The sequence below is a fragment of the Quercus robur genome, chromosome 3 (genome assembly GCF_932294415.1).
Source record: "Quercus robur chromosome 3, dhQueRobu3.1, whole genome shotgun sequence".
Taxonomy (NCBI): Eukaryota; Viridiplantae; Streptophyta; class Magnoliopsida; order Fagales; family Fagaceae; genus Quercus; species Quercus robur.
In genome coordinates this window covers 26815410-26828311 of record NC_065536.1, presented here as the reverse complement: position 1 = coordinate 26828311, position 12902 = coordinate 26815410, and the positions used below count along the sequence as shown (strand labels likewise).

Genomic DNA, 12902 nt, shown 5'->3' with positions numbered 1-12902 from the left:
ACAACTAAAACTTTTGACACGAATATACCAACACAAAATTGACTTTAACAAATTCTTCCGTTAAACCCCTGTAGGGTTTTTCCCATCAAGGTTTTCCCTTCATCACTATATTGCTGTCTCATTTATTTTATTTCTCTATTTATTTCTACAATATTAGTTATGTGCATTGTTTAAACCAATTAGAATCCAAGAGCATAATCGGCTATCTAATTGGATTGGCTTAAAATTGGTGAAACTAATCAACCATGGTCTAAATTTTCTAACAATTTGTATCATATCCAGTCCACTCTATTTTGAATTTTTTTTTTTTTTTTTTAAATGTGATCCATGACCCCGTTGTCATGGAAAATACTCAATGTAGTGTCTCTTGTTGCCATGATAGTTTGCTCATTAGCGTGGTTGATAATTACTCTTATAACTGTGCCAACTTTATAAATTCTAGCGATAAGTTATTTAGTGAAGCTGTTACATAAAAAAAAAAAAGATATCTAAAACATCTCTAGACAAAGTAAATAATCTTCCATGAAAGAGAAAAACTAGATTGTGATACCATCATCTTAGTTGGAAAACGGAAGGGTGATAATTTTTTGCTTAGAGAAAAGATTAAAAACCCTGAACATAAGCTAGATTGTGCTACTAGATCCAAACTCAAATCTCACTCTAGAAAGCATGCTAGGTTCATCTCCAATCTTATGTCAACACTCACTAATCATTCTAGATCTAGACTTATCCAGACAATATCTCAAAGGACGCTTCTAGATATACCTATCATAAACCTAATGAGAGAGAGGTCTAGAAAGTCCTGTTAGAGCTTTATCCCAGCAGGTTGGACTCATTAGTGAGTTACTGTCAAATTCACCCAAAGTCTAAGCCTGTAAGACTAGATCAAACTAAGTTTCTCCCTGTTAAAAAGGTTTGAATAGAGGAGGATAAGGATTGTCTTGTTGTCCATACTGCATTAAAATGCTAGACACGTTTGTTGTATATTGACAGTGGATATTCGAGACATACGACTGGTGATAGGTCCATGTTCAGGACCTTTGAGGAAAGGAGAAGTAAATCTGTAACCTTTGGTGACAGTAGTAGGACTCAAATTCGTGTAAAAGGGACTATAACCATACATGGCCTGCCTAAGATGATTTTCTTTTTGAGGAAGGTCTGAAAGCAAATCTGTTAAGAGTATCAGCCGGATCTGTGACAAGGATCTTATTGTCCAATTCTCCAACAGCTGTGTTGTTTTAATTGCAGCCGTATTGTACCTAACACAAATTGTTCGTTTAAATTAGCTGAAAGCCTGAAACAATTAAATATTACAGTATTTTCGGATCAACAATGTGCTATATATGAAACCACAAATTTGACATCGGACCCATGAGCTGCAATTACAAAAGAGCAAAATTGATTGTAGTTTGACAACTAAATCATGCTAAGAGAGTATTTTGGACATTACAAGAATAATATCTACACTATACATAAGATTAGTGGGGACGAAGAATCAAAATGTAGTGCATTTTCCTATTGCTGATGTACAGAGGACTATTTCTACATTTGCATGCATCTACGGCTGAAAGCTTTCAAGCCTCGAGCAGGCAGCGGCTATTAAAACTTGATGACCTTATGAATTATATAATTACAAGCGAGCTCATGAGGATTAGAGAATGTATTTTCCAGGAAAAAAAAAAAACAAGAAGTTACTAGTGACGAGGCTTCTTTAATAGACCAGGAACATCCTTGCTTGAACTGACCACAAGCGGAGAGGTAGAAATACCATTTTGCTTATCAGTAACAAACATGCGATCACCAGTCTCACTTTTCTCATCATCTTCACTGGCCTTTCTGGGAGAAGAACCAAATATCTGGACTGTTAAGCTCCCACCTACAAGGACAGGTAAAGTGATGCTGAAAAGACGTATAAAATAGAAATAATGGAAAAGAAAGAAAAATAGGAAAAAATCCAAGGTTTTACCACCAAGAATCTCCCTTAAACCCTAGGCTTCATCACCAAGAAAAAAACTAAGTTAAGAGAAAAACCTTTAATAAAAATATGATTCAGATTTAACTTTCTCAAACCATTCCTAGAGTCTCTTTTGACCAAGCTTCAGGGATTACATCAAGCCACAATTACATCCCAATAAATCCCCATCAACATTAAAGCTCAAATTCAAATTTTAAAAATAAAATCTTGAAAAAATTTTGGTTGTGCTCCTTGATCATTGACACGTAAAATACATTTCAGATACAAACAATATGTGTGGAAATTATCACTCAACAAATGCGTTGCAACAAGACATGCAAAATTTTGGGAGAAATGTCACATCTACTCCTTTTTTAAGATTTGGGGATGACATTGGCTTCAATGGTGACAGCCAAATTGTTGTACCTCAAACTAGGGTTCAAGTATTATCGCCGGGCGCGGGGGGGGGGGGGGGGGGGATGATATGTAAAATATTTCCACAACCTTTAGGTTTTGCATGTATACAACCTGTTTGTGTCTTGCATAGTGGATAAGGAGTTGAATGCATTTGTGCTTCCTCTACTAAGAGTAGAGAAAGTGCCTCTCACAGTCAGCCACAAACTTCTTCTAATGGTGCAATTTATATATAGCGTTAAAGGCATACCGAATGAGAGGAACTTAATGCTTCAATGACCAGTACCACGTTTGTTACTACTTTGAAAATCAAGATCCTCTTTTTTGCTTTGAAATGCATCCTATCCATTTCACAGTAAATATTTAATTTTTATAAATCTATAGTACAAATCGTTCCACCAAATAAGGGTTGATAGTTGATTTTAAATGACATAGCATTAGGTACAATTTTATATTTGTGAAACATTATAATTTGACCATAACATGAACTCCCTTAATTTTAAAAACAAATGGAGAGAATCATATTCCATTACTATGTATCTGAAAGGAAAAGATTGGAAAAAATTCAAGTTACATGGGTTTTGTGTTTTCATTTTTTAGTCTCTCTATTTCTTTGGTATTCATCTGACAAGTCTTTTAATGGCAAGGTAAATCTTAAGTACAATTTACTTGGTTTTTCATTACTTAGCTGAGAATAGCTCTCTGAGGGTAAATTTAAACAATTTAAAAAATTCCAGGTTCTAATTTGAAACAATCCCCAACCTATAGGGGGGTTTATGTAATTTACACCTTTTTTTTTTTTACACACACATGGGAAAGCAGAAAACCAGATTTGGTAGTTATAGAATATACATCACAATAACTAATAATTAGCAGAACATAGACGTTACCTAACACAAGAGCAGCACCAATCCAACCAGCAGCACCCCACCTTTCACCAAGGAGAACCCATGAAAAACCAGCACCCCAGACCGGCTCCAACCCATAAATTATTGCGGTTTCTGTGGCTGATACATCACGCATTGCAGCCATCTGTACAATTAATTAAATTTTACAACGAAACCATTGTTAAAAGACAACATATTGCAGAATAAGAACACTAAAAACTTTCTTTAGTTCCAGTTCTTTAGTAGTGAACATGTGAAATCCAAGAACTTCCAATTCCACACTTGAAATTTTCAGAAGGTTAAATTATCTTGTTCTTGTGTTTTTTTTATATTATATATAAATTTCTTAATTCAGTTAAAACTAAAAGTGTGATCAATTGTACAGTATGCACTTTTTTCAGCTCAAATGTTTAAATTCTCTTGCTCATCCTTTTGGAGATTGTATATGAATTTTTCAATTCAGTGAAAATAATGAGCTAAGGGGATAAAAGAACCAATATGTCCACTTCTCTTCCAATTCATGGCATCATGGTCTTTAATATCATATTGACCTCAGATTCATAAAAATGGAACAACCTCTCCAATATTCAAAATGATCGAAACTATTTCATTACTGAAAGATAATTTTTAACAAAGACGCTCCAGTAGTTATACAGCCAATGTTACTAACAAGAATTGAGGATTTGCCTTGGCATGGTATATAAACACAACTATTAAAAAGGGGAAATTGCAAAGAAATATGATTGATCGATAGTCAAGAGAAACAATCAGGAAGGAAATTGAGGTCATCACCGATAATTAGAGCCTAATAAATGGTCTAGAGGGATGCATTTAAAGTTTTTTATTCCCAAATGGGGATAATAAAAAGAATTTCTCAAAATTAAATCGGAAAGAGAAATCAGATAGGTTCTTTTGGCCTATTGAGTGACTGATTGAAGGAAAACTTGAAGAGACAGCTTCAAAAGCAAGCATCTGAATGAACGGATTGAGGATATAGTTAACAAATTAATTAACAAATTCTTGAAGAAAAAACCAGCTATTGATGAACCAAAAGATAGTAGATTCTTTGGTCAGTACAAGAAAATGGAAAATGGCCAAATGAACATGTGTTGAATGGTTTAAATTTTTGATATGCCCATCAGTAAACAAATATATTTCCTAGATAAAAATGGGACGGCTGTCACCATTCCAATATAAAGGCTTTATAAAGTAGAATTCATTGAATGATACCACCTTAAAAGAGGGAAGCACGAGTGAGAAGTACAAAGAAAAACCTTTCAACATTATATATTCCATATTGTCAGAGTTAATAAGAAACAAAGAAGTATACCTCTATCCATAAACATAACCCAGTTGAAAATATGCCTGTGTAAAGCGCAGGTATCCATGGAAATGTAACCATCCAATTCCAAAGCATTGTCCATGTCCACAATGATGGCCTGAACTCTTGCATGCCGCCAAAGCAACCTCCTATAAAATACCATAGGATTGATGATAGAGCAACAACACATACCTGAATGGAACATATTACAACTGATCAAACCATGCAATAAGACTCAAAGGCCTCTTTTTTGTTCCCATTATATACATGGAAATGGAACAATAGGCTAACCTCATATCCAAGAAGAGGTAAAAAGTTCTCTCTCTTTGTGCTTCTTGATATATGTTCAGTCCTTAGCATATGGACACCGAAAAACACTGCACTTAAGAAGTTCAAAAGATCTCCAACCTGAAATAGTTTAAGGAGAGAATAGATGTAAACAGTAAACTTTAACCAACTATTTGCTGTGACACGTAAATTATGAAGATTATTTTCTCGCATGCCTTTATCATCAAATGTATTACAGTCACAGTATAAAAAGAAAAACAATTGATAACCGAGGGAGAACACCTACACTTATTTTTATAGGTAGTGAAAAATTCATCAAAGCACTGTTCTCATTCATGGGAAGTATACAACAGAATAGCAAAGAAAAGTGAGAAAAGAGAGAACACCTACACATGGGGGTGATCCACTGGATTCCAGCATTGCAACTCCTAAAATAGACACGACAGCTCCAAACCAGGTAAGTGAAGGAACTTCTGCTCCTAACATACCATCAAGCAAGGGAACCACAATAACCTGATAAAAATTGACCCAAAAATTATACCAAAATTGTAGTTTCAGGAATTCTCGCATAACAACAATTTTTTCTGAACATAAAAGTGGATCAGCTAAGAAACTAACAGTGAACATGGATATAAATGATGCACGCCCAGCATCAGATGTTAGCAACCCAAGGGCCTGCATAAGGTATCCCAAACTGACCCAGAAACCCAACTCTATCCCTGCATTACGGGTACGAACATCACCTCGTGCTTGCCATACAAATGGGATGAATGGAATGGCAGACATTGCAAAGCGCACAACAGTGAAGGTTGCTGGGTCCATAATCGCTTCAACCTCTTTCACAACTGGAATGTTACTAGCTACAACATAAAAGAACAAAAATATTAATACAGCAACCCATGCACTGTCAATTTAGAAGTAACAAATGAGTCACTACTAATGCAAAGGGAATGGATGAAAATTCAAGTGTTATTATCCCATATAGAAAATGAAGAATGGTAATCGTTTTTTACGAAAAAGATTCTGTACTCAACAAGTATGTGCATGCATGTACCTACACACACACACACACATGGAGGCGTGTTTTAGTTGTTAACATATTAACTACTAATTCACTTATCTGCCTTTATCGTAGGTAACAATTATAACTATTACGCAAAGCAGTTAAAGCTGCTCATGTAAATACAGTCCAAAAAATGGGGTAAAATAAGTTTTAAAAGGTGACTTTTTCCATCCTAGTACTACTCTTGCCCATATCATAGCTGTTAACTAGTGAATTCTACATAAGCTAGTCTTTATTTCTAAGACAGAAAATTCAGAGATTAATTGCTTTTAAATGACTAAATAGCTGATAGAAATTCCACAATTAGAGAAGAGCCATTGGAGAAAGCAATGTTATTATGCCCTACACTCAAGCATACCCACATGAGAGATAGGAAGAGGAACTGCTATTTGTGTTCCACAATATTCTCATGATCAACGCTCTAAGATGTAGTTTCTCTTCCACCTATTTCCATATCTCCTCAACTGTCTATTCTCAAAGTCAGCAAAGCCATAAGAATATTTGTTGTAATCCACAAGAGGTTCCAACACCTGCTGTTATAAAGTCGCTTCAATTAGGAGGAGTTGCATAAGTGTAGCACTCCAATTTGCTCACATAGGATTAGTCTCCTGAGTTATGTTGGTTTACACTTAACCAATATTGACTTGTATTTGGACTGCTCCTTATTGCTTTAGGCATTTGCCACAACAACAATTCCAAATAACTTTGGCTGTTGGAGGTCCTTTGTGCCACTATTGTAATTCCCTGTTCTCTTAGTGAACTTTCTCCTAGACACCACCCATAAACATAGGTCTAAGGCCAAACAACATAAATCTTCATGTTCCTTGTGTGATTGTTCCTCATAGGTCTAAGGCCAAAACACAACAAATTGGTATAAAAGATTCCACTATCTCAACACCTGCTGTCAATTGATTGCTCCAAAGTGAGCATGTCATGCTCCACCATTAAGCCCTAAGATATAGGTGCTCTTTTATCTCAACCTCTCTCCTCAATCATATATTCCAATTGATTCTAATTACATATACCATAATAGATTTCTATCCAAATCAGCAACTCAGGGGATTGATCACCAGCAGCTGGACTTTATGTGCACAACAAAGGAGAGAGTGTGGCTCATCTTTTCCTTCAGTGCAGTGGCTTGGGAATTGTGGTCTCTTTTTGCTTGTTTGGTGTTTGGCACCGCCTTCCATGTCGTAATTATTATCTTGTTGGAAGGGACGTTTTGGTATGAGAACCAAAGGAGAGATTTAGAACATTGTTCCTCTGTGTTTAATGTAATGTCTTTGTAGAGAAAGAAATGTGCATTGCTTTACCGGGAAAGCTGGAAGAGATGCACACTACAAAGTTGAAGTTTTTATTCTTGAACACGTTGTATGATTGGACTACAACTTCTCATGCTTATTCTATTGAGGACTTTCTACAGTCCCTGGATACCTTGAGTTTTCCTTAACCTTGAAGTTTTTTATTTTTTTACTTTCATTTTTATTTTGTTTAGGACTTTTCCTTCGCACACTTGTTGTTCACTAGGTTGCACCCCTTTAGCAATTTCTCTTTTGAGTTGCGCTTGGATACTTAAATTTGAATTTGTATTTGGATTTTAATTTTAAAGTAATGGATTTTGATTCCAAATCTGTTAATTTTAAAATTATGTGTTTTATACCTACGATGATATGAAATTATAAAATTTTAAATCTATTGAAGTGTGTCTTAAGGATTTCTAAAATCTCATGGGTTTAGAAGTTATTTCAAATTCAAGTATTTCAAGGATTAAAATCTTTTTGTAGATTTGTGATTTGTCAAATCCAAATCCATGACATTTTTTAAAATATCCAAACAATGCATTTGGATTTTAATCACCCAAATCCAAATTCACATCCCCAAATACTGCCATCCAAATGTACCATTAATGTCTTTCATATGACTTAACAAAAAAAAAAACATTTATGTACATATATGTATTATAATATATACAGGCACATGCACACATTCTAAACGCATACACATTTTAGTATACTTAAACTGAATCTCATGCACTGATCACAGTCATTTGTTTTTTACATGTAATGCTCTCATGAGGTTCATCATATATTTAAATAGAGGAGATGGAGCACCAATGTACAACACGATTCACGTCATTTTCACAACCAAATAATCTTTCACTTTTCCTAACTAATTATAAATGGATCAAAACACTGAAAACAGTTTTTCTTTCTCTTAGCAGCATCAACTTAAAGAAATCTTCTCATTTTAAAAATTTTTAAAAAAAAATTTAAAAAAAAATCTATAAAGCTTAAAGCCAAATCACCAAGACACCCATCATGTACTATTATTATATCATATACCAAAAGTATTATCTTTTTTATACCTACCACTACCAGATAGTGCAATCTTAATACTTAGCACCACAACAATCTCACTGAAATTCTCTCAAAATTTCCAACCTATATATCATAGAGTTACATTTTTCTCTTTGAATCCAATAAAATAAATAAATAAATTTGCAAATGAAAGCAACCTATACAATATGAAATTCACAACTACAAGTACTAAAACAAAGAGGATTACTTTTAAGTTCCATATCATAAAAGAATTAAAATTGTAAAAAGATAAATAAATAAAAGACTGTCATTTTCTCAGGAACCAAACAGAGAAGAAGGAAGCGAAATTACCGTAGACAAGAGTAATAACATTGAGCAGAATGATGCTTCTGAGTTTCTTGGAAGCGAAAAATATCCTTCGCCAGAGAGATCGCTTTCCATACAAGGACTTGAAACTTAGAGGCGGTCTCGTTTTGGATCGAGAATTTGGGTTAGCTGAGAATGTGTTGGGTTGCGAGGTCGAATCATCCGAATCCAATGACTTTGTTAGTCTCTGTTTGGGCTTCGAAGAAGAAGAAGAAGAATGGTGCAGAGAAAAGATACGAGGTCGTTTTGGGAGAGTGGGGTGGAAGGAAAAGAAAAAGGATGGGCTGAATAGCGAAGAAGAAGAAGAGGGCTTAATGGGGGTTGTGGTTTGTGACCATTTACACGCTTGTGATGGTGAAGCCATACATATGATATATGAGTCTAAAGTCTACTGTGAAAGCATTCTGGATATTTTCTGATTAGCTAGATTGTGGGAGAGAAGAAAAGTTTGGGGCAAGGAGATTTGAGTTTTCAGGTTGCATTTGGGAGTTGGGCCATGAAAGTCCCCTGTTTTCACGCTCAGAGGAGGGGAGGGAGAGTGGTTGTTGGCGTCCTATGATTGTACACTATAAGTAGATTTTTTTTATTGTGAACCAAAAGATCTAGTACTAGTTGATTCTCAAAAAAAGATCTAGTACTAGTTTTAATATTCCAAAAAAAATAAATAATTGATATTCCACATATTTGTTACCAACACTATAGTTAAGTGACCAACTTGATTTTCTCCTCTAAAAAAAAAAAAAAAAGATTTTCTCAAAATCAAATTCAAAGTAAAACGTTTCTCAAAAAAAAACAAATTCAAAGTAAAACTCAATTTTACCAAAGTTGAGTTCTATGCAATTTAGTGGAATGTGAAATTCGAGTGTAAGAAAATCGAGTTTCACATTTTTCACATGTCACTAAATTGTATAAAACTTGACGAAATTGAGTTATACTTTGAACTTATTTTCGAGAAAGTTGAGTTCGATATTACATAACTAAATTAAGATACAAAAGAGACTCTTTTAAAAATTAAAAAAAAATTAAAAAAAAAAAGTTACAATAGATGCTTTTTAACAAAAAAATTACAAAAAGAGCAGAAAACACCAATTTTACGCATTAGTTATTAAAATTGATTGACCTGCCCAGTCAAACAAATAACCTAGTGACCCAATGTCTAAATCAGTCTGATTGTTTAATTGGAAAACTTATACAATTGAATCGATAAAACCTAGTAAGACTCAACAGTTTTCTTGTAAGATGAATGGATTTTTGTGACCTATTCTGTTTTGAAATTTTTAATAAAATTACCTTTTATGGGTTCATTGCAATACCCTTTTTTGATTTTTTTTTTTTTTTAAGAAAAACCCTTTTTTGAATTTAAACCATAATTAAAACAAGAAATTTTATAATGATGTTAATGTGTATCTTTTTAATAAAAGATAGAGTTTCAAGTTTTAGCTCAAATCTTAATCATGGGATTAGGGCAACTAATGAGATATGCAAATGCATAGAATGTGACTTTGAATGGTAATATATACTTTTATTCCTAGAATTTTAAGAAATATAATGCATTATTATGATTTTACTGCAATATCACATCGTTTAATTTTATATATTTTTAGTGATGTTAATAGTTGTGAGACCTAGAGTTTTAATCATATTAGTCGACTTGTTTTATAGACTTAATTTTTATTAATAATTAGACATGTCTTTTTATCAATTTTTATTAATAATTAGACATGTCTTTTATCAATTTTTATATTTATTTTATGACTTTTTTAACTTACTTTTATAATTTTTTACTTTTTACCTTTTCATATAACTATGTAGTTTGACTAGTAACTCATTGATTGTACCAGTGATCTAATGACCTAACTCTTAGACCGAGTTGATGTTGAATCCAAATTTAATAACTATATTTTCTTCCACTTACCGTTCATTTTCTAAACAATGCAGTATGCACTTTAAGCCTTTGATGAATAATTTAATTACCCATTCTCTATTTAAAAAAAAAAAAAACCCATTTTCCCTATTAATAAATTTTTTTTTTAAAAGCCAATTCTTTGATGAGCCTTGTTAATAAATAGAAAAATAATATTTTCTTTCCGCTTACAGTTCATTTTCTAAACTATGCAGTATGCACTATAAAGCCTTTGATGCAAAATTTGATTACCCATTTTCTCTATAAATAAAAAATAAAAAGCCAATTTCATGAGCTTTTTTTTTTTTTTTTTTAGGATGTTCATGAGCCTTGTTAAATGGAAAAATAAAAGGTTAGAAAGGATTCAAAGCCGTTGATGCATAATTTAATTACCCATTTTCTATTAAAAAAATTACACATTTTCTCTATAAATAAAAAAGCCAATTCTTTCATGAGCCTTGTTAATAAATAGAAAAGTTTAAGCCCCATCTCTGGGCCTTATACTTCGTTTAGAGTCTTTTGGGCTTTGCCAGTAGTTCTCGTTAGAAAAAATAAAAGTGGCCCAGTTCTGACCGGCATAGAAAAAATTAGAAAAATCACCAAAAATGGCCCATGCAGGTCTCGAACCTGCGACCTTCGCGTTATTAGCACGACGCTCTAACCAGCTGAGCTAATAGGCCAATTGGTAAGTGATTTCAAAATATAATATTAATAGGTTCAAAAAACTCTAGTTTTGATCCAACCCCGCCCATTGGTTGAAGATTCCCACTTTTTTTGAAAACAAAATATAAGCTCAGTTTACTAGTTTTCTATTCTTCTTTTTCTTTTGTTTCCTACAAATTGGTCAGTTATCAACACTTTCAATGGTAAAAAATTAGAAGGCATCTTAGAATTTTTAGCAATGCATTATTAACAAGGTTTTACTTTTTCTTCTCCGTAGTTTAATGACTTATTATCACAATTAACTCTAGCATTTTGCTTTGGAACTTTGGTCCATGTTCAAGGTTTCTTTGTGTATCGACTAATGAGTATTTGCAACATAACTTATACATGAATATTAGGTCCAAATAGGTATTTTCATGGGTTGGGTCGAGTCGGTTCAAATTTGAAATCACTTTGGACCCGACTTACTCACATTGGGTGGAAGGCTGCTAAGGTTCTGTTGAACAAAACATTGAAGCTGAATTAGAGGACAGCTAGGACCCCTTGAGAGAGAGAGAGAGAGAGAGAGAGTTATACAATGAATTGAAAGAATATTCTTATTGCCTGAGTTACAATGGCTACTACCTCTTTAGACAAGATGTCCCAACCTAACTAACCCTTGTAACTAATTCTTATACAGTTGGCAATAACCAACTAACCAACAATTGTACTAACTAACTCCTTTTAACTTGTAAATTGCATTCAACAATATCTAATAACAGTAACAATAGCTAGTAACAACAACAGTAATAGCTAGTAACAATACAGTAACCCTGTCAAAGGCAAAGAGACCCTCAACCGATTTTCAACATTAATGGGTCAAGTTAGTTTCAAGCTTAGATGAATGTTAGTTGGTTCAATTAGTGGTGGAGGTCGTAGGATTTTGCTGGAGGTCATTGGATTCTACAAAAAGTCACTAAAATTGAAGCGAATTTGACTGGATCTCGCTGGATCTGGTCATGAACTACCAGATATGGTCGAAATATTGCCGGATTTGAACTTGATCTTCCTGAATCTAGTCGGAGTTCCTATATCATTGGTCAGGTTAGGTAGCTCATGTTTTAAAGAAGGAAACCCATCACTCAGCCCACTAGTGTTGGTTCTTGGCAGCAGAGACCTATGGCTGACCAATTGGAGCTTCAAATCCGGCAAGCTATGGATTGGCATCGGGCAATTTCGTTGGTTTTTCGGTCTCTGATCGGGTCTAGACACCCCTAGGTCTAAATGTATGGATCATACATGCATGTGAGAGTAGTATTGCATAACGATTCATAAATTATATTATGAATTTGAAAAAGCAATAAAACTAGGTATTTAAATTAGATAAAAATGCATGTTAACATAAAAAAGTAAGAGACGTGCTTTTGGATTGACTTAGATCATTCACAACAATGCTTTTAAATTGCTAAAAAGCTATTTTTAGCAGCACAAACAACAAAATGCATGCTACATTGATGGAGCTAAAGTTAAAAATTTTAACACTCAAGCTATGAAAAACTACAAAAAAAATGACAGCTTACTATAGTTACAAAGTTATTAAAAAAAAAAAAAAAATCTAATTCCCCCTCTTTCTTCTATTTCTTTCTCTTTACAGCTCCAATTGTTTCTCTCTCTTTCTTCTATCTTTTTTTTTTTTTTTTCCCTCTCTTCTCCTCCTCTCCTCTTCTCCAAAGACTCAAATCTTTT

The 12902-nt window shown here is 33.7% G+C and overlaps 1 protein-coding gene and 1 non-coding gene across 2 annotated transcripts; both read right to left on the bottom strand.

Annotated features, from left to right (window-relative positions):
• Positions 1-1382: 1382 nt before the first annotated feature.
• Positions 1383-9176, bottom strand: LOC126717640 (uncharacterized). Its single transcript, XM_050419473.1, has 7 exons — positions 8597-9176; positions 5483-5724; positions 5255-5377; positions 4868-4984; positions 4586-4768; positions 3259-3400; positions 1383-1876 (listed from the first exon to the last, which is right to left on the bottom strand). The coding sequence occupies exons 1-7, from the start codon at positions 8973-8975 to the stop codon at positions 1695-1697; spliced, it is 1368 nt and encodes a 455-aa protein (XP_050275430.1). The 5' UTR covers positions 8976-9176; the 3' UTR covers positions 1383-1694.
• Positions 9177-11120: 1944 nt separating this feature from the next.
• On the bottom strand, positions 11121-11194 carry TRNAI-AAU (transfer RNA isoleucine (anticodon AAU)). Its single transcript has one exon. It is a non-coding gene; the product is annotated as a tRNA-Ile (tRNA).
• Positions 11195-12902: the final 1708 nt, after the last annotated feature.

Bases quoted from the DNA above. Each gene is read 5' to 3' on its own strand.
- LOC126717640 (XM_050419473.1), bottom strand. From the start codon at position 8,975: ATGGCTTCACCATCACAAGCGTGTAAATGGTCACAAACCACAACCCCC. The intron at 4,769-4,867 runs GTTAGCCTATTG...TGTTCCATTCAG, and splicing joins TACCTCTTCTTGGATATGAG to GTATGTGTTGTTGCTCTATC. The intron at 3,401-4,585 runs GTATACTTCTTT...TTAATTGTACAG, and splicing joins GGTTATGTTTATGGATAGAG to ATGGCTGCAATGCGTGATGT.